Source organism: Thermobia domestica, chromosome 13 (genome assembly GCF_964235325.1).
Source record: "Thermobia domestica chromosome 13, izTheDome1.hap1.1, whole genome shotgun sequence".
In the NCBI taxonomy this organism is placed as follows: Eukaryota; Metazoa; Arthropoda; class Insecta; order Zygentoma; family Lepismatidae; genus Thermobia; species Thermobia domestica.
Window position 1 is genome coordinate 219,076,841 of NC_137466.1, and position 26,389 is coordinate 219,103,229.

Below are 26,389 nucleotides of genomic sequence, written 5' to 3' on the forward strand. Positions count from 1 at the left end.
ACCACGGAATAGCACACAGATAATTACCCGGAGTAGCAGACGACATCTAAGTATAGACCACACCTCAAAAACCAAAAATGGACTTGACCGTGTCGTTGACCTTTCCCCGCTATCCCTGTTTTAGGGTTCTTCTCGTCATCTGTGAGCTGTACAGTACTGTATTTTCTGAGGAAACACTCGAACTTATTCTTTTTAAAGCCCATTCCCGATTATCCGGCATTTTCACAAACTCGGCTACCCTTTGGTTCACATTAGGCCGAGTTTTCGGTACTCTACTGTATTAACTAAGCAGACAAAACGATTTTAGGTCGTAGAACCTTCAATAGGAGTGGCATTCATTTACCGCTTGGCTTCGTTATAATTAAGACCCAAATATTCACTCCTCTATATCAATGTTATTGATTACATTATAATCGTTGTCACCTTGTACCCTGTCTTATCTACTAAAAGTTAGTTCAAAGAATCTTCAAACAGTCTGTTATCCACAGCGGAAATAAAGCAAACAAAAGTCAATCCTATTTGATTGTATAAGGTGTTTGATCAACCGATATTTTTAGAAATATTTTTGTATCTGATGAAGATAATGCTATCACAACAAAACATTACATTGTATAGCTTTTTGTTAAGTGTGTGTTTTGTACAGAATTAACATCAATTTAATATAATATGTTCACAATGTCAAACACTTATTTAATAACAAAATAAATAAATAAAGACCTTTACTTTAAAGTGCTAAATGATGGTATACAGTCTTTCAGACTGTATTGTATGGCTAGTTTCTTTATAACATGACTGTGCATTAAGTTCCACACAGTTTTGTTTTTATAATTTATTCACAAATGATGTGTATACAACCTCATATGTATGTACTTTCGTATATAAAATCAGCCAATGTTGCTTAATTAACATGCACTGGCTGATCAATATGTGATTCTATGCATTCGATCATTCTCTCACTGAGAAAACACAAAAACACGAATATTATTTTTCATACTCCGCTTGTTTCTCATTTATTACCTTTAAATTACACCTACCCACACACAAATAATATTATATATACTACTATATATACACACCACTACTACGTTCCAGTAACCAACAAACGATCTTTTTTTATTTTTATTTATTTTTATTTTTTATTTATTTATTTATTTATTTATTTATTTATTTATTTTTTTGAAAAGGAAAATGTATTGCCATTTTCTATAAATGAAATATTCTGTTTTTCTGTGTCAGTGAAAAATAGTGAACTAAACAAAGGAAAGTATCGATTGCCAAAACAGCTCTAACAGACTCAAAGCGGATCACGTTTTTTTCTCAGCTCCGTAATTAAGTTTTATATATATATATATATATATATATATATATATATATAACCTAGGCGCGGATCCAAGATCGACGCTCAGGTATACACTGGATAAAATGGACTGCAATCCTGTTTTACACTGGATAAAGCGGCAAACTATGGTTTAGACCCTCCCTTGATCATGTCCTGGATTCGCTACTGTATATACATACAAACTATACAATAAACTAAATGAACTCTTTCGCATTACAGTCCGCCAGTGGCACCCCTTAACCCTCCCTTCAGCTAGATATACAAATAATATACATTTACCATATTAACATATAGCATGTATACAAACACATGAAACTATATAAAAGTGGCAGCTTGAACCCCGCTTGATAAACTTCTGCGTACGCCACTGAAGTCCACGAAAGGCTATGGTTGATCGGATTATCTGGACGATGTGTGGACAGATGTATGACCCGTACAGACCAAGATACGACGAAACTTACTTACATATGTGGAAAGTCTGTATGAGGCTGCTAATATTCGTAACAAACACGATTATCTTCTCTCTTTCGTAGTAAGAATATAATTTTACTTTTCTCTTGTTGCGTGTGTCAGTTTATGTCAAAGCATTGCACTAAAAGATAACTACCAGGTCTATCAGAATCTAAACACGTAAAGAATCACAGAAAAGAAAACCTGTGTAAATTTAATCGAACGAACATGTAAACCTTGTCGTGTAGAGTATGAGGTACCACTGAGCAGGAGCGCCGATCCTGTGAGAGCCGGGGGTCCGGACCCTCAAATGCTCATGGGACCCACATATATTTTTATGAATATACAATATTTGGCATAATTTGAATTCAATTTGTCTCAAAATCCTCATATAAGCCTTCTTAGACTCTTGTCTGCAACCAAACACACATCTGAAAGGGGCCCGAGACGCGGTGGCTCAGTGGTAGAGCGTTCACCTCTGGTGCATGAGGTCCCTGGTTCGATCCCAGCTCGCACCAAGTGAACTTTGTGGTGGACGAACACCGTGTGTGTAGGTTTCCTCACGGTTCTCCCGTTTCCTCCCACTTTCTTCATTCATTTCTCATCATCACCGTCTTCTTTAGCCTAGCCGGCAAATTCATGTGACGTAAAACTCAAAGATTTCATTTTTTTCTGAACTCTCTTTCAAAGTTACAGAGAAATCGGCACCCTTGGCATTGTCAAAATTACAATCTTTGTGTATACTCCATGTTCAAAACCAGTGCAATTAAAAAAAAAAAAAAGCACGGGAAGATGAGTAATCATGAAATTATTTTAGAAGAAATGATATCCTAATTAAGAAACGTCAACGTGAACATTAAAGCGTTCGATTAGTGGACATTACATCGTTATTAAATTCTGCAATTATATTTTAGGGCTGACATTTCGGCTGCTTCTGAGTCATCGGGTCTGAAAAGCGAGACTCGTATAAAAGTAGTGGTCCGTTGCATCAATGCTTTCTACAGTGAAAAACGCTACATCTTAACTGTAGTAGCTCTGAATACATCACAATGCTGGTGAACACCTAAAAGCGAGTGTGGGAACAAAGAACACTAACTGGTCACCCACACAGAAGCACTGTTTTAGATCTACTGTATTTGAAAAAGTCTTTCAGGTTTACGTACCACTATATACACTATAGGCTAAAAGGAATGGATCATTAATAAACGTGAATGGTTTTCGAAGAAAATTGTTGGAATGAGAAGGTAAGAGGAAACGGGTTAACCCCGAGAAAATTCAAACACGTGAGGGACCCCTCACACAAGAGGTGATCACTCTACCACTGAGCCACCGTGTCCTTTACTGCATTTTAATTTGACTGATCGAATAGGTACCTACTATTTGAATTTACTTAGCACAAACTGTTGAATATATTAATCACTGATCGAAGCAGTAGCGGTTCTAGAAGGTAAAAACTGCGGGGCCAGCTAGTGATGTGAACGAGACGAATCGAGACAGGGTTTTCCTGACAAAATCGGAGTCGAGACACGGCTCTTCCAACAGAGAAATATACATTTTTTCGAGTCGAGACATCATTTTTACAGCACATTTTCGAGACGAGACAGCCACAAATCTTGTCTCGTGCGCATCCCTAGGGCAAGCCAGACCCCAGGCTATGATAGGTATATAATGAGTTTTGAAAAAAAAAATTAAATGATAGCTTAAATTATTTTTGTGATTCAAAAAACTGGGGGCCTGCCTCGGCCCCCCCAGCCCTGGACTAATCCACCACTGGATTGAAGTTCGTTCGTTTACAATTACAGCAGTGTGAAACCTAAAATTAAAACCATAACAAAGCTATTAAGGATCTTCACTATGCTCCACAGCAATTGCTTTGTAAATGAATTACATCTTTCAATTTAACGTCCCACGATTATTCCCTTTAGGTTAAGGAAGACGAATGATTAAAGCAAGTGAATGATGGTGGAATGAGGAACTGAGAGTACCTCGAGAAAACACACGGACACGATGCTGTCCAGCACAAGCTTACTTGGCCGGGGATCGAACCAGGGACCCTACACATAAGAGGTAAGCGTTCTACCACTGAGCCACAGTATCCCCAACACGTGTTTTATAAACAAAATGAAAACTCCGGGAAATAGGCTGTTTAATAGATAATAAATGCTACTAAATTAATTAAGAACTGTTTTCAAGGACTTTTATAAAACTCAGAAATGTGTATCTCAGCATTTAAAACGTCACAAAGTGACATTTCTGGCCGATAAGAAAAATTCCGACGCAGTTACTAATTCAATCAATAGCATTTTGTAGACGCTACGTCACCCATTTTCTAAATGTTTGATCACCTTCATTGTTCTTACATTATTCACTAAAATCAAAAGACGTGGTGAGGATGTCAAGGAAGAATCATAATCTGCTTTGTTTTTATTAAAGTGTCATCTAGACCAATGACGTCATGTGTGGCCGCTAAATTTCCCACCGATTACCAATACCCATAACCGTTACTCACAGTCTTTCACTCTATACTCTGTACGTCAACACAGCTTCTCTCTCTTCCTTTTTTTTTTTTTAATTCTGCGACGTCATCATCTTTATCGAATACAATGTAGTGGTATTAACATTGTTATGCTAGTAATTCCCTGAACATCCGCTTTCCAAGCGGGAAATCCTCATTCGATCCCCCGTCAGTACACTGAAATTTTCTTTTTGAGACGAGACGATTGGCTGGTCCACCTATTTGCACATATTTTATTGTCATTAATTTAATCTGATTAACAAGAATCCATCCGTGACTAAACGAGTGTTATTTTCGCCTTTAGTGGCGGAAAAGTAACAGGCTCGATCCTCAGTAAGACCTCACAAGTTCAGATTCCACATCAAACCCAAACATATTGCATCTTACTTTTGGCAAATACAAAGTAGCATGTGAGACTCAGGATTATTTCGACAACAGAAGATGCTGCAAAACTTTTTAACGTATAATATAATGTTTACATAATGATCACAGTCCGTTATCTCTTTAATGCGTGTGTGCTTCACAACTGGTAATAGCACAAGAGCAAACGAAATCTTAAAATGGAATGGTTCTTCGTGTTTAAATAATCGAAAGCGTACTACAGAAATCGCGAACAATTTCAATTAATAAAATGAAAAGAATAATGGCGTTTCCACAGTACTAAAGTTTGGAACAGCAAATACTGACTTTAGTAACTTGTATTACTTTCCTTTGAGAAATGAGACAATAATTGTTCGTGTAAATACGATCTCACAATAGTTTATGAATGAAATGGTGAAAAGAAAAAGCGTTCCAACTCTGTTACAAAGAACAAAGTGTGAACTTCAATTTCTGACCCACCTGATAATTTTATGAAATGGACGAAACAGTATGGATACAATGAAAGTACATTGCAAATCTGATTTATTTGAGTAGATATGGGTTCAATCTACCGATAGTTAGTACTTTGTCCATTACGTTTCAAGCATTGTAAGATTCTAATATGGAAACTCTCTACTATAGTGGAGCCATCAGGAGATGATCCCTGAAATGTCTTGAAACGCGCGGAGGAAAAATGCAGTCCCTACTTTGGTGTTAAGGTTACCAACCACGGTCACTCTATTTTACACCACTAAGAAAAATGCCATTAAAGATCCACCAAAAAGCCGTCACACGTGAGTAGTGGCAACGCCCCTTCGAGCTGTCACAGACCTTCTCTTGCTGGCTCCTCTATACGTTGTGACATTCTTCCTAATTGATTACGACCACTCTTCATTGACGCGTTCAATCGAAGATTTTCTCCTATAGGCTTTGGTTCTCGAAAGACGCTGTCCTCAAGTCGAGATCGTAAGTGCTCAATAACATTACGGTTTAAGCTGTTACCTGGCCTGTCATCCAAAACTCCAGGAAAGTCTTTGGCGATCACATTAATTGTGGCTTATGCACTGTAACACTTGGTTCCATCCTGCGTCAGAGTCGTATACTTTTGAAGAGGAAACAAGATGAGATTGCTGAGACATGCTGGGTAAATAGGGAGTATTCTATCTCTGTAATACTGAGAGTCAACTGTCTTTTCTTTCTCAATAAGGTTTGTTCTGCAATAGCTTGAAATTCTTCCAGCCACCATAATCTCAAGGCCAAATTCGGGAATTGATTGAGGAGACAATGTTTGAACCTGATGATTTTGGCAGTTAGGTATAGGAAAGAACGTCAACCGACTCTCATCGGTGAATAGCACGGGAGCATGTTTCACCTGACTCTCACATGATTCATCAGAAAAGACTTCATTTCGCAGTCTGTAACAAGCTTAATGTGGTCGAATATACTTTTATGCGAAAGCAGTGTCTTTCTAGAATGTATGTAAGCTTTAACCCCCGAGTCGATATTCCTAAGATGTTTAACGACTGTCACGTGACTAATCACCTTTCCCCGATATGATATAGCCTATTTCTGAAAAGTTCAGTCTTTTAGCTACAGTTCCTATCAACACCTGGTTTATCTTGAACCGATTACTGTATCTGCCTCTTTGTTCTTGGCGTGACTTTCGTTGGCTGACTTGTTCCTTATGCGTTCTCAACGTCGCTTGTTTTTTCACCACCCATTTCAGCTAATTCTCAATTTCCTTTCAAGAAATATTTTGGATACTTTCACCACCACCACTAAACACTTGAATTCTATGGCGAAGCATTTCTCTATCTGTCGACATACTCTTTTAAAAAATCAAAACGATATCAACTTCCACTTAAAAAAAAAAAAAAAAAAAACAGACTGTCGAGATTATAAAGACACAGTCTTCCCAAAATCGTGCAAATATTACCCAAGAATTTCTTATGAAAAAACAGCTCAGGTCGCTTTTTGTTACTGTGTCAACTTAATTTCTGACCCATTTCAGATAATTTCGAAACATATATAGCACCAAACAAATGCTTACTATTTTACACTTGTTAAAACTGTATCGTTCGCACTTTTACAGTTTATTCACTAAATAATGCCAAAGTCAACAACGCTATTGTTTGTCCGATAATGATCAGTACCAGCTAGAAAAAACATCTCGTCATACCCAGTATATAACAAGTAACGTTAGTATGCCAATACCCACAGATACAGCCTGGAAACAAAAGTGACGTATATATATATATATATATATATATATATATATATATATATATATATATATATATATATATATATATATATTTATTCAGTCGAAACTAACATATGGAAGAGTGGTAATCAAGATATGGAACTTTATACAACTGAATCTATGATCTGTATGAAGTGTAGAAGTAGTACCATAAAAGCAAGTAACGTAAAGCTGGGGTGGATCAGAAATTAGGTTTACACCCAATGAGATAGGAGACTGCCCAAATCCTGAAAGATGTGAGGATTGCATTATAGTCTCACTGCCTGCAGCACTACACATCCTTCATTGAGTTGATTTTGAATTTAACGTCCCTTTCAGTATCGAGGCTATATGAGACGGGACTACTGGATGGATTAACGTGGAATCCGAACCACATGACCTCTCGCAGGGAATCGAACCCGGGTCTCCCACGCCAAAGACGCGTACGCTAACCACTTAGCCATGAAGGAGCTCTTGCACACCCTTCGTATATAAAATAAAACCCCTGTCACAAAGACCTCAAGGGCTTAAAACGACCAGTAAAATTTCAATTTTGGAAATATGTGGTCAGAACACTACTAGTCTGATCGCCATTTCTGGATTCCTTGACAAAATCAGTCATTCCTTTCTTTCAGCTACTTCCCCAAGTGTCCTCCCGACGTTGGTATATGCCGCACTGACATGGACATCTGTTTTTTCCTTATGATCATCCATTCAAGCACTCATAGGCAATAAACAGAAGAACGTAATCAGACTAAACGGGGGATGCATGGTCTGTACATCACTGACCTTATCACCATGGTTACAATCGGACTACGCTACCTGTCAGTGGCGTAGCAGCTGCCCCCGCAACCCCCGCAGTGCGGGGGGACCCGAGGTATAGGGGCCCCGAAGTCTTGCGATGAATAAAGATTTAAAGAAGTAGAACCTCAACCTTACTTCTATCGGCTTTACAACTAGGGCCCCTTCTCTATACTTTGCGGGGGGGGGGCCGCAAAAGTGTGCTACGCCACTGCTACCTGTCTTTTGCAGACAGCTCCCAACCTGTTCTCATTATCTTTGATGATCATCAAACACTCATCAGTTATCACCTACTTTTTCTAACCTCTCACTGAGTACTGACTACACCTAACACTGCTTAATTTCAACGATTCCACAGAAACTTGGAGACCAGTGCTGCGAGGGGCCTCGCTTGAAATATATTCAAGTGGTCAAGTGGAAAGAAAACCCTAGACACCGGAAGCATGTAAAGAGAGAATCCCAAGTCATCTCGGGTATGAAGGCTCTCCTGTAGGTAGATTCGTTTACCGTGCACGATGCTTCTATGAGCTTATTTGTACAGAAGATGAAAGTTACGAAACGAAACAGTCTCGCGGTTGTTAACACCTTCAAAAAGATTTTATCTTGGAAGTTCGTTTAAACAAGTAAGCGTTAAACATGTCTAACTCACCCAATTACTTGTTCATTATTTCCAATAAGAATTAATTCCTATAAAAATAACACTTTATGATAGTAAGAGTAATACAACTGGAAGAATAACCAGCTTCGAAAAATACCGAAGTCAGGCATCACCTACCTCTTTCCCCTTTCTAGTTTATATCATCAAAATAAATATCAAATAGTAATAGTAAATATCATTTACATCTCATTTCTTATATCTGAGCACCCAAAAATATGAGTCACGTACCGTTTGTCCACTCCAGCAAAATTAATCCCTGATTAATTGATATGAATACTCTATGAGGGGGAAGGAGGAAATTGTCATCAACTTCGTTGGGTTTCAAAGGGAGCGAATATTTTCCAGTGTTTTTCCAGAGGAATTTCAAGATCAGAAGGATAATTATCATCTTATATATTATGCAAAAGAACAAGAAAACTGCATTACTTCCTTAACATCAGAGTTTTGACACACCCTATACATTAGTAAGTAACGAAAGTAATTAAAAGCTTCATTTCCTGGAGATATAGGCCTAATGCAATAAAAGCAGCATAATAAAAGTCTGTACTTCCATTTGACTTGGTAGGCATGTTAGATAAATAAACATCTTCGTCTCCAATAATCTCTCATAAGAGAAACAATGCGGTCGTTTCATTTAGTTGTTCTCCACATCTCTGTCCTCTCGACAGATGAAGTAGTGCAGTACTGCTACGAGCACGGGTCGGCGAACCCTGGCCCAGTAGCCAAACAAGGCGGGACCAATCGGCGACTCTACGCTTGACCTAGACAGCCCGTCCGCCACGAAACGGCATCGTTGGCGCCAGTGGGTGGGCCCCCAAGTACACGGGACCAACATTGTACACCCATCAAATAACACAAATGATAACTTTAAAAGGGATAACATCAGCTCTAGAGAGAAAAGACCATGCGCACCCACACAGTATTGCAAGTGAAGTAACAAATAATATACTCTGAGAGAAATGCATAGACCTCGAAACGGTTTCCTTAAATGGCAAATACTTCACAGTCAGAAAGTCTTATACAGTCATTAACATGGACTAATATACAGAACGTATTTGTCAAAGATGAAGACGGGGTTTGACGGTTATAGTTCAACTACGATAACAGACAGGACCCAAACAGAAACTTATTTATACTTTCCACTATAGACAGCAAATAAGACTTTCGCAAGAAAAAGAAATTCTCCATGAAATGAAAGCCGAACTTTCTGCCTTCACTCTACATATTTTCAGTCTGTTTAGATAACGAACTCAAACCCAAAATTTTGTAATACATGTGTTTTCAAACAACGAAAGTGGGTGGGCATTTAAAGAATTTCGCTACGCCTACCCCACATTTTTTAAATTTAATGAACAACTTAAAAAGGATAGTGAAGAATATAAAAAAATGTAAATGGTAAGCCAGACAGTATCTACAAATCGCTATTTATTTATTTAATGATCACCCGATGCTCAGAGACCATTTTATACTGGATATCCAACAACAACAATGGAAAGGATTTGGGAAGGTATCGGCCAGAGCTTGTTTTAGTAGGCACCATCCCTGGAAAATCCCAGTCAGGATAGTCGGCATCGGGAATCGAAACCACGACCTCAAGCAACGCTCTACCACTTGAGCTAGTTCGCTCTTGATTCTCCGGGGCCATGGGCAATGTAGTGTGTATCGTAAGTTATATGATCAATACATTTTTCTAATAAACCAATTGATTATATCAGCAGGCCGGCTAAATGAAAAAAACTACATACGTCTGACAGTTTCGCGAACTAATACTTTGGCTTCATCAGACTATCTTTGAAGTGCCTGATGAAGCCAAACTGTTAGTTAACGAAACAGTCACATGTATGTATTTTTTTTTAATGTGAATATATTGTTTTGCTCAGCAAATAGTTTGTTTGTGTTTAATTATATACGAAGCAAAGCTTCTACTTATGAAAAATATTACAAGTGAATGATGATAAAAGAATTGGTGGAATGCGAGTGTGGGAGGAAACGGGAGTACCCGTTGCCCACTACAAACTACAGAGGCAAGCACTCTACCACTGAGCTACCGTGGCCCCCAAATTGCTCTCTTGGTTGATGATTATCATTAGCGATTCCACCCCAGGGCGTACTTGGAAGTTTCTTAAATAAATAAACAGAAAAGCTTTTTTTTTTTTTTTTTTTTTTTTTTTTTTTTTTAATGCAAGGACAATATGTTCGCCACAAAATTGCTTCGCTTACGATTGAATCGTTTCCTTCACCAGAAATGAGCGCTTTATCGATGAGTTACCGAACTCCCATTTCTTTCAAGCAAAATGCATAATTGTGATACTGTAGTTTTCGTTTGATTTGATGGTAGAATTATTAACAAGACACCACATACCTCTGACTTTTACGGAATATTTTACCTGAAGACGACAATTCGGATCTTGATCGTAAAACAAGGTTGTACCTATGAATGGGGCTCATACATTATTACACAGAGAAAAAAAAATATGTCAAGGGACTGTAGAACAACAGCTGAGCAAATTATTGGCAACCTATATTCTAGCTCACGCTCAGAATCCGCACTGCCCAAAGGCAACAACAGTTCAGTCAACACATTAATGCAGAGACACATCCTTCCACTGGCCATTAAGGAGCGCCACTTGCTAACACTATGTGAGGTGAAGCCTCCTGAATACATAATCTTTCCCCAAAATGAATCCACTTGTTATGCATGGGATCCCTGGTTCGATCCCAGCTCGCGCCAAGTGAACTTTGTGATGGACAAGCACAGTGTGCGTGGGTTTCCTCGGGGTTCTCCCGTTTCCTCTCACTTTCTGCATTCCACCATTTCATTCATTTCACATCATCACAGTCTCCTTTAGCGTAGCTGACCTGGCATGAAGCCAGTGAACTGAGGACTACGCCTATATAAAGATATATGCGACCAAAACAGTCAAACGCTGGAAACTGTGTGAACTAAAATTATAAATTACAATTCATTAGACGAATATATAGTGATTAAATCAATCCAAACAAGACTGCTCAGAGAGAAGTTTATGATAGAAACAGTGACACTAATATAATGCTGTTTCACTGAGAGTTTTACTTATTTGTGCTGGTCGCAAAGTACAAATATTGTTGGAACAAACTTGTCAACAAATCATCCCAAAATATCCCTTTTCATGATGACGTAGGGAGCAACATTGCTCAGCAAGAAATCCCGATGATTTCATCCGATCCACCCCAATTCTGGCTCCCACCTCGAAAGATCCACTATTTTTAAAAGACTCATCTCAAAAAGAAAGCAAAGCAAAAGGATCTGATGGAAGAAGCGCCTTCCTATGTCTATTTCTTCCACTTGAAGCTCTCCATCACCATTCGCTATACACGCTCCTTCTTTTTTCCTTTTGTACGAACGGTGGCGACAAATAAAACTCTTGTGGAATGACTTTCCTCTCCATTTCACCCTGCTCGATCGGTACAGTCACATTTATTCCACACCACTTTCTCTTTAAGCTCTACAAGGCTGTTCATTTGAAGTCTAAAAATTGTATGATCACACAATGAAATCAACATAATTTTCACAAGTGTTCTAATTCCACAAATTCCACGTCTGCTCCAGGGACACGGTGGGTCTGTTAGAGTGCTCATTTCTGATGAATTCTCATAGCGTTGGTTCGATCTCAGGTTATGAGTTCCTGGTGTACAACGTCGTGTACATGGGTTTCCTCGTGGTTCTCTCGTGCTCTTCTATGGGATTCCCGTTCTGCCTAATCTTTGAAGACAGGGTATTTTATGCGGGGAGGGATTTTTTTTTTTAAAAAAAAGGGGGGAAATGCAGCACCGAAATGCTTGATTCCTAACGTATTTTTATGCACATCAGAACTCATGTATATAAAGGTTGTAATAACGAGGGCGGAGACAAAATCCAAGCGGTCAAAATTCCAGGAAAATTCTGACAATACAGCAAAATCGAAGGAAAAGAATCAAATAAGTATATATTGGATGAACCAGTGCACAACCTATAATGATTATTTTTTCCCCTTCAATTGGCATATATTCTAAAATTTTATCTGTAATTTTTCAATTTACTGACCGTGAGATAACTTTCTTTAAAAAATATTGAAAACCCAATAAAATGTAAAAATGTTATAACAGAAGGGCAGATTGGTTTTAATTATTTCACATACACCCATATGCCAAGCTCTGGGTACTCCTATTTTCCTGGGATTCCTCGTATACTTTTGCTCTAACAGTACGAAGCATTTATTCACAATGAACAGAACAAAGGCAAGAACATGTACTGCATTGTATACTATGTGCCGATGTAAGGAGGAAAATCGGTTACCCATATATTAAATCATCTCTCTCTCATTGTAATATTTGTAGTCTTGCAATAAACAAATACATACTGTTAATAAGTCACAGAACCATTTTTCAATTCACAATTTATTTATAGCGGACATTCTTTTCACTACGCAAATGCACTTTTAGTTTCAACTAAGACTGCCCACGAAACGATCTTTGAGACGAGACATCACTTTCGAGACAAGACAGCAAACTCTTGTTTCGAGGCATCACTAGTACCAACATACCATTTTAATATGGTTGACCGAGTCACAGTGCCGTCTGACATGACAACTAACAGGATGTGACGTCAGACTGTTGACAGGTGGGAATCTACCCTTTTTTAAAAGCTCTATATGTTTGTAATATGACATTTTTTACTTCTTAATTTTCAATCTCATTAAGTCATCTTAGAAATGGAGAAAATAAAGTATCAATCTGCCTTCAATTAGGCATTGGGAAGCCCCACCAAACAAGAGAACAGCTCAAGTATGTTTGTACTTAGTTGAAAAAGGAGAGAAAACATCGCTGTTCTGGTTTAAAGACAATCTTTGATGCTCTCCGCTGGCATCTACTTCAACAAGTCTAAAATAGAACCTAAAACAAAAGCATGGAAGCAAAAAATGCTTTAAGTATCACAACTCCACCCGAATCTCCTTCAAAGCTTAATGTTATTTAACTACGTTTGGTACTTCACACTCACACACACGCACTTATACGCACTTACACACATGTGTATGCTTTACGCACACCCACAACAATCAAGATGGGAAAACGCCCCTTGTAACCATGGCCACATGGCTTGAACCACGCCCTCGCTCATTTCCATCTTTGAAGAGCAACCTTCAACAGAGACTTCTTTGCACCTGAAAATATGGCTTCATCTAATTGTATCACATCAGATCCTTGGAGACCGTTTATTTACATACTTCAGCAGCCATTCACACAGATATTTAACAGGCCACTTCACAACACACATACATACAAGGGAAAATATATAGTTTTCTCGACTTAATTCATTGGCACTTGGAGGCATACTTTACATTCAACACTCTAAGTGGATATTACCTAAGTGAAACATACTTTCTTACTAAAAGCATACCCTTTCAGTATCTGCAAGGCGACTAAGATCTCGACTTGCTATCCGCTAAGCAGTTCAACGTAAGATTATATTTGTATAGATTATGATTCGATTCTTGAAAGGTTTTTATCGCCATATTGTAAGTAGGTGATGTGAATGCAAATAAAAAAACAAGCATGAATGAACACCCGGCATCAAAATAACTCATTCCTTCAATGTTCATTTCAACTTTTACAAACTGAATTATTAAATTCAGGATTCATTTCTGTTATTACCCATAAAATAGTTTGTGTGTGTCACAAAAGGGTACAACCAAGTACAACAGCTTTACCATTTTCTAATGTATCCATTATGATTATCTATTGTTTATCAAGGACCGCAGAATCAGTTATCTTTCTTATGCATAGTAATTGTCTATTACGAAGAAATTATGCAAACATACATTTCCGTACCTTTTTCCTTCAAAAAGGTTAAAAAAAACACCAAAGCGACTCTTCATACGCGTATAGCAATAAAAATTACATAATAATTTTTCAAATATATTTACAATGGATAAATCATTTTTATATACAAAATGCTGTTTTAAATTAATATATTACAGAACAGAATTAGTCTATCAACAAATAGTTTTTCTACATACCGTACTTAATTATATTTATGATTGAAGTCAAGTTAATGATAAATACGTTATTACATAAAATAGCTATACAATACATTCTAACTAATCTGTGCACTATATGCTAATAGAAACAAAATCAGATTTTTTTTTTAAATATAACTATTTTCGACGAAAATTTAGTAGGTTTAATAAGTAATGGAAAACAGTTTTTTTTTTTTTTTTGGTTCTTCGTGGAGAACGAATAATGCCCTTAACTTGCTGCTCCATTAGATTACTCTGGAAGAAATATGTCAGTAAGTTCTTCCTCGCTTTGACTACTTGTACTTCTTGTTACAACATTTCAAACTCTGCTTATTCGACTTCTGCGAGAAAACACTCAGTACGTATTAGAGCGGACGTTTCGCAACTTAATTTATGCAAATATTTGCAGTAATCCTTTAGTGAACAGCCTGTATGCACTGTGACAAGTAGGAGGACAGAGTATAATACACTGTAGCTTCACAAGTTACGTATCACTTCATGTCACACAGGTAATAAATGATGGAGACATCCGAAATGAGGAGGACATGTCGCTCGCAGTGAAAATAAAAGAGGGATCTGCTGAGTTCAAGTTAAGGAGCCTCTAGAAAAGAAAACGCCAGAACATCTTCACGCTGGCCTTTTGGGATTCCGGGAGCGATTGCCGATAGAAAATGGGAATTTGAACACATTACGGTGGTTTGTATTAATGCATACGAACTATAGATGAACGTGGGTGATTCAGAAAGTAATGCCTCCAAACCCACTACTTGGCCAATAGTACTGCAAACATTCTGAACTGTTTATCTTTAATGCACTAATGTTTAAGCTATAGAACGACAATTTTTCACCTTCCTATCTCTTCCCGTTTCAAATAAATGGAGCAATCCATGGCACCCAGTGGTGACGTCCGGTTGAAACAACGGCCTGCCATTGAATTTCTGACTACGGAAGATTGTGCGCCCAGGAAAATCCATCGCCGGCGACGAGTCGTGGATACGTCATTACGACCCGGAAACGAAGTGTCACTCGATGGAGTACCGCCAAAAAATTCCAAGTTGTCTCATCTGCTGGAAAAATGTTGTTGACATTTTGCTTCATCCTGCCTAAAGTCCGGACCTTGTGCCATAAGACTTGTGACTCTTCCTCAAACAGAATCACCTTAAGTGTCTTCATCCCGGTGAAATTAAAATACCGCTAATTTTACAGTAATTATGTGATATCTTCAAATAGATAAAAGATCATCGAAATGTGGAATAAGAGCGCCCTAGACAATAGTATTTTACATGAGTAACCGTTATCACGACTCACTTATGTGCTTTCGATTTCGAGCCATTTTGAAAATCGGCATTTATTTTCGCGTTTCTAAACGGAAAACGGAAAGCCACTAGGTGACTTGTGGTAACGGTACCTCATGCAAAATAATATTGTCTAGGGCGCTCTTGTTCCATATTTCAATTATCTTTTATCTATTGGAAGATATCACATAATTACTGTAAAATTAGCGGTATTTTAATTTCGCCGGGATGAACACTCTTAAGGGCCAACGCTACAGTCACCACAATTCTTCGCCGGCGGCACGATAACCCTTGTTTCGCGCTGGTGCAAATGTGTTAACCGTAATGGGGACTATGTTTAAAAATGAAGCCACCATTTGTAGCTGACATTGCAAGCTTAACCACTGATACTTGTATCAGTGCTATCTATCAAACACAAATAAAGGTATCACCTTGAGGCATTACTTTCACCCTCGTATGTCTCAGAAGCTTTGGTGGTGGAAAGGGACGATAAATTTCATTAAACACCAATAACACATGAAGATGGAAGAATAGAAGGATGCGCCTTAGGAAAATGGGAAAAACAAAACCTGCCTGAATTATCTCGCCATAGGATGGATGGATAGATCAGAAATTTGCGTCTCTTTCAACAGCGAGTCTATATAAGGTGTGTATCTACAGCTTAACGTGGGATCTGAATCACACAAGCTCAAACCGGGAATCGATTCTGCATCTCCCGTGCCGAAGACATGGCTCGGCATTGACTAGGATCCAACTGCGAGCTGAGCTCCATCGTGGCTAAGCGGTAAGCGTACGCGCCTTTGGCGTGGGAGACCCGGGTTCGATTCCCGGCGGGAGCTCATGTAGTTCAGATTCCACGTTAATCAGTAGGTCCCATCTCATACAGCCTCGCTGCTAAAGGGACTTTAACTCAAAATCAACTCAACTCCAAATGCGAGTTTTTGCTCCTGTCCCAACGAACTATCAGGTTTATCAGTTGGCTGGTTACGAAAATCACAAGAGGAACGACTATGCTCACTCCATACTTGTTAACTTCAGAATTTTGAGTCCAGTTTTCAGTAATTATATTTTAACTGCTTCGCAAGGGAACTGTACTGACATTAATCCACTCATAGCGAATGTCTGAACAAAGGAAGCAGATACACATATTATTTTGTTTGTAACTGTATAAATAAGATTAGATTATCTATAATATGTGAACATCACTCCTTATTGTGATAACGCTCTTCATATTACAGACATCTCTGCCAGTAACTAGCAAATACGCGAAAACGTGGGTTTATGCTCATTTAAGAAAGGATATACTTCAAGTATGTGGCAGCACATGCCTTCCCATAGAGAAAGAAGGATTGCTGCCCAAAGGGTTGTAGTATAAGTAAATAATGGAAATAAGGTTCTCCAATATTGTACGGTAGATCAATCCAGCTTATTAAAACTAAAAACAATAGAAAGATGAAATGAGGTGATTAGCATTCGACCCACGTACTCCGAAACAGAACAAAAGAAATAAAAAAAAAAAGCTGGAAACACTTCCGACGATAAATCGTGCTGTCACTTTTTTTCATATATATAATTTGTTGAATATCAAACGTTGCTACTAAAAATTCAACAGAGGCTAATTTTAAATTTTTATAGCTTTATTTCGCTACGCGTTGCATGGAAGACGTCAGAGCAAAATTTATAACCTCCCCGAGAAAACTTCATCCATTCCACATGCAGTGGCTTCCGTCTCCCCTGCACAGAATACTACTGGCCTACTACGAGTCAACATTTCACCATTAACATCTACTGTAAATGGTAGGATCAAGAGAGGATTTTTAAAATGCAACTATCTCACTCTGCAACAAAAATGAATGATCATGTGTTTCTTATGTTTTAAGTTTCTTTCACTCGAGCATTGTGAAACACAAAATTTCTCTGATTTGATAGCCGATAAAAACGACTCTGTCTCGAAACAGGGAGTAGCAGATGGATAACGGAGGTCAATCCTATTCTTTGGACACTGAATCCATTAAAAAAAGAAAAACCAGATATCCCTCTCCATTTTTTACCCGATACCTGTCAACAAACAGCCAGACTTTACATGGAACATACTTTGAAAGTGGAATAATATAATGAAACATGGGTTTAACGCAGTGGTGGATGTAGCCCGGGGCCGAGGGCCTAAGCACCCCAGTTTTTTGAGTGAAAATTTTAGCTATTATTTAAATATTTTTGAAAGTTTATAGTAAACTCATGATAAACCTACCATAGTCTGGGTGAGCAGGCCACGTAACCCCCACGTAGAGGGAAGAAAATAAGAAAATTTTCATAGTTTTAACTGGAAGTTCAATCGGAAAATGACCATTAGGGCGACCTAAGAGCAGATGGGAGGACAATATCAAGATGGATCCCGCAGAAATACGAATACAATAACTATCCAGTTGACTAAGGATAGACGTCGATGAGAGCTCTTCTGAATGTTTCATATGCCATAGTTTTGGTTAGTTCTTGCTCAAGACAATTCAGCAAATATCGGCCTCTTTTTAATTTAAAAAAAAAAATCTGAAGAACGATTAGCACAACAACGTCATAAGACCGCAATTGGGGTAATGTAATGTTTACGATCAAAATTTATAGCTAATTGTTCACGTTAATTCATTCAAACATAATAGAATCTGAAGACAATGTGTTACAACAACCATTCCAAATTCTTTTCTATGACTCATTTATTAAAGTAATTAGCAGTCGGAAAGATGCGACACGCAAACCTCGCAACAGCAGAGAAGTACATAGAAAACAAACACAGCATACATTAACCAGCCACTCCCATACAAACTGCTGATCCCTTGACACAAATCCTTGATTATAGCACTAAATTTGGTATTCTCTATGTTAAAGAATCTAATTTCCTCTTCACATTCCAGATATTTCATACTGAATATACATCTTCATCCAATTGTGTAATTCTAGATCATTAAAATAATAATCACAATAATAAATATTCTGTGGACAACTTTAGCAAATTACATTTTTTCTTCAGCAATTCCTTCGCCTTGAATTCAATTATTCTCCATTCATACTTTTCATTAATTGTAATCTGCTTTTTGTTCATCTTTCGTTTTTGTTCTATCCCATCCAACTCGGTGAAGATCATCTACTAGTTCCTAGGGCCTCATTGCCTCAGTAGTAGAACGCTTATTTCTGATATGTGGGGTCTCTGGTTCGATCCTGGCTCGTGCCAATAAGGTGGACATCGCGTGTGTGGGCTCTGTCGAAGTTCTCCCGTTTCTTCTCATTTTCTTCATTCCACCATTTTGTCTTCCCAGCCTCGGAGTATAATCGTAGAACTATAATAATAATAATAATAATAATAATAATAATAATAATAATAATAATAATAATAATAATAATAATAATAATAATAATAATAATAATAACAATGTAACACCTCAATTTCCTCTTTTGTTTCTTTCATTATTTGTAATATGGACATTCCTTTTCTTTCCAATACTTCATTATTGCCTTTGTGTTTTCCTGGTCATCTCTATTAATTTCATTTCAAAAGCTTCGGTCGTCATTCTTCATCGCTTTTTCGTACCGTTCCACTTCACTCTGTTGTGCACATGCACAACATTTCATAACTCCTTTTTCTTTTGACTCTGTTCAAATCTTCTTCCGACATCAATATACTTGCGTTTATTCTTCACTCTTCGCTACTATTACACCCCGCGCAAGGCTATGACCAGCCGGAGAGCTTTCGCATGAGCTTCTGTTCCATTTCTAGTGTTGTATATAGGAGCTCGTTCCTCAATTGCCCCATGACGCTGGGCGAACAGAACACTGAAAATCACGTGCTCCAGCAGGGAATAAAAACTGGAAATACGTAAATCCAAAACGCATGCCTGTTTCTCCTTCACTTGGTAAAACATATATACACTTACGTTCCAGGCGTTAAGCAGGACATATGATGGAAACAGAAATTATTCTTTGAAAGTACTTACCGCTGCCAGCGAATCCAATTCTCCAAGAAGCTCATTGAGCCTCCGTTCGGGGTCATCGGGGTCAGCCTCCGTCTCGGAATCATTCTCGGCTTCCGCCTCACTCGTCGAATGATATGATGAGTCCTCATACTCAGTCATGGCACGAAAGCGCACCGCCCCGACGCTCCTACAACAAACAAAAATCAACGTTAATACTCCAAACATATATATTCGTGAACTTTTCTTCAGCACTGAGACTATGAAGGTATGCAAATATCACATAAAATCCCACCATGAGACGAACTCGTGTTTCTGGCATTAACAGCGGAAATTCCAAATAACCAGCCACTAAAAGTGTTGATTCTAATCATTAGTAAAAATAACTATCTCAGAGCCGTTAATTAAAATCTAAATAAGAGTATTAGGAGTAAAATTACGGAAGTTGGTATTGCCTACGAATTGATAAATTTATCGTCTCGTTTCGAAAACAAGATGAGAAGTACATTTTAAAATTCGACACGAGAAACTACAATTTGACGAATTCACCTAAGATTTTAGATTTCAGCCACTGTTTTCGGACTCCACGAATCACAAAATAAAAAACTACAAATTGATAAAGTGATAGTACGAACACAACAAAGAGCATTTATCAACGTTTACAGTCATTACACTATATTCTCCAATAATAAATACGGTTTCCATGTTGTTATACCACACCCTTCGTGGACCTCTCGTGACGTAGATAAGATTCTGATAATTCTTAGGTGAAGTTATGAGAAAAAATTAGGGCATAAGTTTAAAAAAAACGAGATTTCTATAAATTTTACGAGACGAGACGAGACGAGAAAACCATATTTATTGTCTCATTTCGTGGGCAGTATTAATACCTGCAACGTAATAGATCGGGCCCAAAATTTTTAAAAGTGCATATGCAAATACATATTTTGAAGGTTAGTACATATTCTAAGGGTATTTGACTTCATTTTATAAACTGCAGAAGGGTAGAACAAAATGTTTATTTATCACGTGCTGTTCAGGTGGTGCGTACAAAATCAAATGCATCACATTTAAAAAAAGAATTACATCAAATGACAAGCGATGTTAAATAACTTTCCTTGCATGACAACCCGTGTTCTCTTGTCATAAGCAAATGAAATATAAACGTTACATGATTAAGCCGATGTTCATGTAACTCAGAAAGAGAAAACATTGTCATTTTCTCAACGGAAGCTTTCTTTTTCCCCGTTAATGAAAGGAGCCATGCAATAGGTGAGAACTGACCTTGAAACACCGCTAGATGGCCTTGCACTCCAGGTAAATGGAACAGTCCTGGCTGTTAGTAATTTCCTTTATAGGTCTCTTGGGTACAGCAGTCAACGCCACACCCACAGCATCACTAGCAAAAACAAATGTTTTCTTACCCACCCTCCTTTATATATATATATTTAAAAAAATGTTTTGAGGAACACCCACCAGCCATCGGGAACAAATGGAATCTTCTGTTGCCCTATTTTACTAAAATCATCATTAGCTTGGTCTTCCGATGATTCAGTAGTTACTTTCTTTTAAAAAACATCAATCTCCAAAGTAAAACAGTACATGAACTCATATACTAGGTCTGTAGAATCCCACTTTAAAAAATCGAGGTACTAAAACCTTTAAGGAATGCTGCATAGATATTAAGTACTTCTCAGGCCTGTAGCCAGCCAAAAATGTAGGGGGGTCCGGCTGAAGTTAGGGGGGACCGATGCAACCATATTATAGTTCATCACCATATTATAGTTCATTTGCCAGTCTACCGTGAAAATTTTAGGGGGGCCAGTACTTCTGAGATACTATTCTGAATACGTCCTGTATATGCTAGATGAGCTGTTGTAATGTAAAAAGATGAAGATAATGTAGCATTTGATTGATGCCTTAAGCAACGAGAAACAGTCTTTACGAAAGAGTATTATAAAAATGCTAGAAAATTAAGAGAAGGAGCAGAGAGCAGGGTGTAACATGTACAAATTTTTTTTTTTTTTTTTTTTTTTTTTTTTTGAATACAGAGTCAAAATTCGTATGAATATTATTGGACCACGATAATAAACGTCACCGGTACTCAATGCAGTGTAAAGAAGGTTGTATGCTAGGAATTTGTCGCAAAAAGAGGAAAAGAATAGCATAGATCAGTGAAGAATATAGGAGTGATGGAGATATCACCATGAAAATAAAGCCATTAAAGTAAACGTGGACAGTATTAGGATCGGCGGAGAAAAGAAATCCTTGGTTGGAAAACCCCGACTAAGAAAACATGCTCATTTCATGTGATATACGGAATTTATAAAATGAAATATGTCAGTTTTACGTCCCACGGATATGCCGGCCAGGGTAAAGCAGACGGTCGGTGATGATGATTAATGGATGGAATGGTGGAATGAAGTGGAGAACCAAGAGACAACCCACGGACACGGTGTTTGTCTACCACAAAGACCATTTGACGCGAGCTGGGATCGAACCAGGGACCCCAGACACCAGAGGTTAACGTCCTACCACTGCGCTTCCTAAACGAAATTTAGGAGCTCTGAGAATCAACATAAGAAAAATTCCAATATATCGGTTGTGAAGACCTTCATTCAGTAATAGATGGCAAATGTGGAATGATAACACACATTAACAATGGCTACGTCAATTCAGATCTCATCAAATGTGAAGTGCGCGCTTATCATACGTTTTCTCCGAGTGCAAGATAAGTGCCCAGCGGATATTCACAAAACATTTGTTACCGTTTAGGGAAACATCTTCCTGGACAAAATCTTTCGATGATAAAGAGGTTAAGAACGAAGTTGAAATGTGGTTGGATGGAATTCAATGACTATGGTATATAAAAACTAGTACCTCGACTTAAAAAATATTTGGACAACGACGGCAATTATTCTACGTGGAAAAATAAGCCCTATATCACTAAATATGTTCTAAAAGACTTGTCAAATATACGTTTTGTATGAATACTATCGATTGTAACCTTACTTTTTAGGACCCGCCTTGTATATTCGGAAGTAACTGAAATCCAAGCTACAGACATTTCAGCCGAAGACAAATGATAAGTGCGTTACGATAGCTAAAACAACAAAAGTGCTCAGTTTTTATTTATCTATTTCTAATTTTAAATTCCTAGAAATATTTACACAACTTATTCCATCCAGTCGTTCTTTCAGAAAAAATGGCACTGCTGGTACTATTCTATTTATTATATTAAGACGTATTATTTTGGTCTCCTCAGGGGGGCACTCTCAGAGCTCCGGGAGGACAGTGTTCCCCCAAAAACATGTCTGGAAGAAACACCGATTCCATCAGTGTACAGACCTTAATAATTTTTATGCGTCTCCCGATTTTTAAGGTCTAACTACATTTTTACTCAGCATCTCGTATTCTTTATTTTATTTATTTATTAATCGGTGAAAAAGTGTTGGATATGATATGAATGAATGAATGAAATCAACAGTGTGGCCTTCAGCAAGAATATCTAAATTTAACGCAGGGCCGACTCGACGACGTAGTCATAATTAAAGAGCATCGGAGAAAGTGATGCTAACAATACACTCCTTTCACACTGACGGATGGCCAGACTCAGACGGGAAGTTCTTATTCTTGTTTGAGCATCGGTGCATCAAATGTTTCCAATCGCCAATAACAACATTCGCTTTGTTGTGTTGTTCACGCCCTTTTGGCACCAAGATTTCCGGTCCAATCAATTTCAACTCCCACATCTTGAGTCGTAAACAAGGCGCCTCTTTTATTAGATAAGGCACGCAGCTTCCTTTCAACGAGGATCGAGCATTAAAGAGCCTCCCCGAATACATTACTTCACAGCTACTTGAACTTCGAAGTCTCTCCAAACCAGAAATCTTTACTCTCCGTGTTGAATCACTCAAGCTGTGGGAGCATGGCTCTCGTTTGCTTTATTTATGTATTACCGTATTCTATAGACATTTTGTCTAACAACTCCAGAGTCTACATAGTGACTACTTTAAATCTTAAACAAATGCAAAACACTTGCTGACGGCGAGGGATAGTAACAGTAATCAGTGGTAACATCGCACCTCTAGTGTGGAGTTCCTACTTCGATCTGAGATTATGCTGGACGTTGTGTGCCTTTTATTTTGAAATTGTGATTCTTCCATTTCGCCCCAATCTACTCAGTCACTTCCATTTTATTCCCTGTACCTCACAAGTTGTATTCGTAAGATGAAGTTTCACATAGGACTTGAAACTGAATAAAATAAAATTTCATTTTGTTTCGGCACAACTCCACTTCTTTACGCTCAGCTTAGTTATAGGTAATGATGTTTATATTATTTTACAGTTATTCTTTAAGATTAATAAGGAAACAACTTCATCGGAATGCAACCTGAAATTACTCGGAAGCCCATTCGCAAACTGCAATCCGGGAATCGCACTTTCGTTACCTATAACAATGCATAACGTAAGAGTACTGCATTGTTATTCCAATGAACAAGCGGGTACAAACTGACAATTCAGGTTCGTCTACAATGACAGATCATCTCCACTAAGACTTCCTTTATTTTCACTTATTTATTTATTTATTTATTTACTTTCGCTGACAATACCGACGTATGTTGTGTGTATCTGATAGACAACTGCACGGGCCGGGCTTGGGAGGGCCGACTCTGTTATTTCTTTGGACCGGGCCGGGCTTGGGCCGATTAATTGCAATTCTTTAAATAATTATTGGCTTTCGTTAATGAAGAAGTGTGCCCGTGAAAAATGTAACAAAATGAAACTTTTAAACTTTATCGGGCCCGGGCCGGACTTGGGCCAAGAATTATAAAAAAAACTTATCGGGCCGGGCCGGGTTCGGGCCGAAACTCTCCAAAACTTTTCGGGCCCGGGCTGGGCCGGGCCTGGATACATTCGGGCTGGATTGGGCTCGGTCCGAAAAATTCGGCCCGTGCAGGTCTAGTATCTGAAACTATAAATAAATAAATAACGAGCATTGAGAAATTCGTTCGCACTCTGTAGCAGCTGAACTAAACACGGTCATATGACATTATTTGGGCTTGAGACACTTCGCTGAAGGCAAGATATTTAGCGGGAAATTATCAACATAGCTTTTTTAAGATAGCGGCCGGTGACCTTTACGACAGCAAAATATTTTCCATACTGAGTCATGCCATGGATACAGCTTCTTGTAAAGTGCTCATACATGGAAAATCACTCTCACTATCTATCGGTCTAAGTGTTAAATTCAAAACAATTTAACCAGAAAAGGAGGTACTATTTTCTCAGTAAGTATCCTTATAAATCCAGAGCACATATTTACCTAACGGAAAATCTTTTCATCCATGGAAAATTTACTCGAAACTCATCCTGTTACATATGTACTTCTTTCAATACGTGGTGTAAATGATCACAATGTTAGAAGTTTTGGGAGAGGAAAGTACACTCAGCTCTAGGGAGAGGGTATAAAACTGAACATTTTGGGTAGAAGAGGAGCGTAGAGGTCTGGGATACCCCCCCCAACTACTAACTATGAAGGGGTTCAGTACAATCTAATGATGAAATTCTTATCTCGGCACATCTAACTGTTCAAGATATTATATAAGGAAAAGTTACCCATTACTCTTCTACTCCCTCCGACTCTGTAATAAAGCAATTATTATTTTTTTTTTAAATACGGATATCATAGTTGTTATTAGGCTATCCATTAGACATTTGGAAACTACCCTAAAGCTGAATTCTGATATCTACTGCATTGACTGATTAATTCATTTACATTTAATGGTTTAACGCACCTTTTCAAAACTAAGTTTACCTGAGATAGGAGCTACTGCTTAAAGGTCCTCGTGATTCCAATCTACTTTTTTTAATATTGCAGAAATAAAAGAACGTTACATTTTTCTATGCATAATTTCTGAAAAATGAAATGAAATAAAATCTTTATGCCGGCTACGCTAAAGAAGACGGTGATAATGAGAAATAAATTAAATGATGGGATGAAGAAAATGGGAGGAAACGGGAAAACCCCGACAAAATCCACACATGGTGTTTGTCCATCACAAAGTTCACTTGGCGCGAGCTGGGATCGAACCAAGGCCCACATGGACAGAGGTGAACGCTCTACCACTGAACCACCGCGGCCCATAATTTCTGAAAAGTATAATATGCTGCTAAGTCTTTCAGAACCAGTCTTTATTTTTGGTTGTTCGTCTCCTTACGTCATAATTGGTTTGGTGAGATACTCTTTGACAACGAACAGAATATCAACAATACAAACGATTGATGTCACGACAGTAATATTTTTACATTACTAAATAATTACTAAGAGTTAATATAGTATTATTATTATTATTGATCTTCGTAAATTTTGAAGAAAGGGAAAAAGGAAGCACATAAGCGTGACACTGATGGGCAGCCATTAAGTGGGTTTTCCCCATTACTAACTTCTCCATGATCTGAAAAAAAAAAAAAGTACCGCGCCGAGAACTATATGCGGAGAAAAACGTGCTCCTCGGACAAAAAGGGACACTAGCCAAGAAACAGTTTAATTCCTTGGTTTCTTAAAATTTCTATTTCCACTCCAGTTCAGCTCTATTTTTAAAAAATTAGGTTAATTCCTTCTGGTTGAAGAACAATTAACATCATTAATTCCTTTATATGGATTCCATGACAATCATTGCATAAAAAGTTATGAAGAACTGTAGGCCGAACTGCGTATCTTAGAACGAATAG

General features: G+C 38.0%; 1 protein-coding gene across 2 annotated transcripts in view; it reads right to left on the reverse strand.

The window, feature by feature from the left end:
- Nucleotides 1–26,389, reverse strand: part of LOC145669037 (uncharacterized) — a 265,385-nt gene that overhangs the window by 162,537 nt on the left and 76,459 nt on the right. For both annotated transcript variants that reach the window (XM_081737386.1, XM_081737387.1), the window contains exon 2: nt 19,679–19,844. In XM_081737386.1, the coding sequence (XP_081593512.1) occupies nt 19,679–19,816 (138 nt within the window). In that variant the 5' untranslated portion in view covers nt 19,817–19,844. The remainder of the gene's footprint in view (nt 1–19,678; nt 19,845–26,389) is intronic.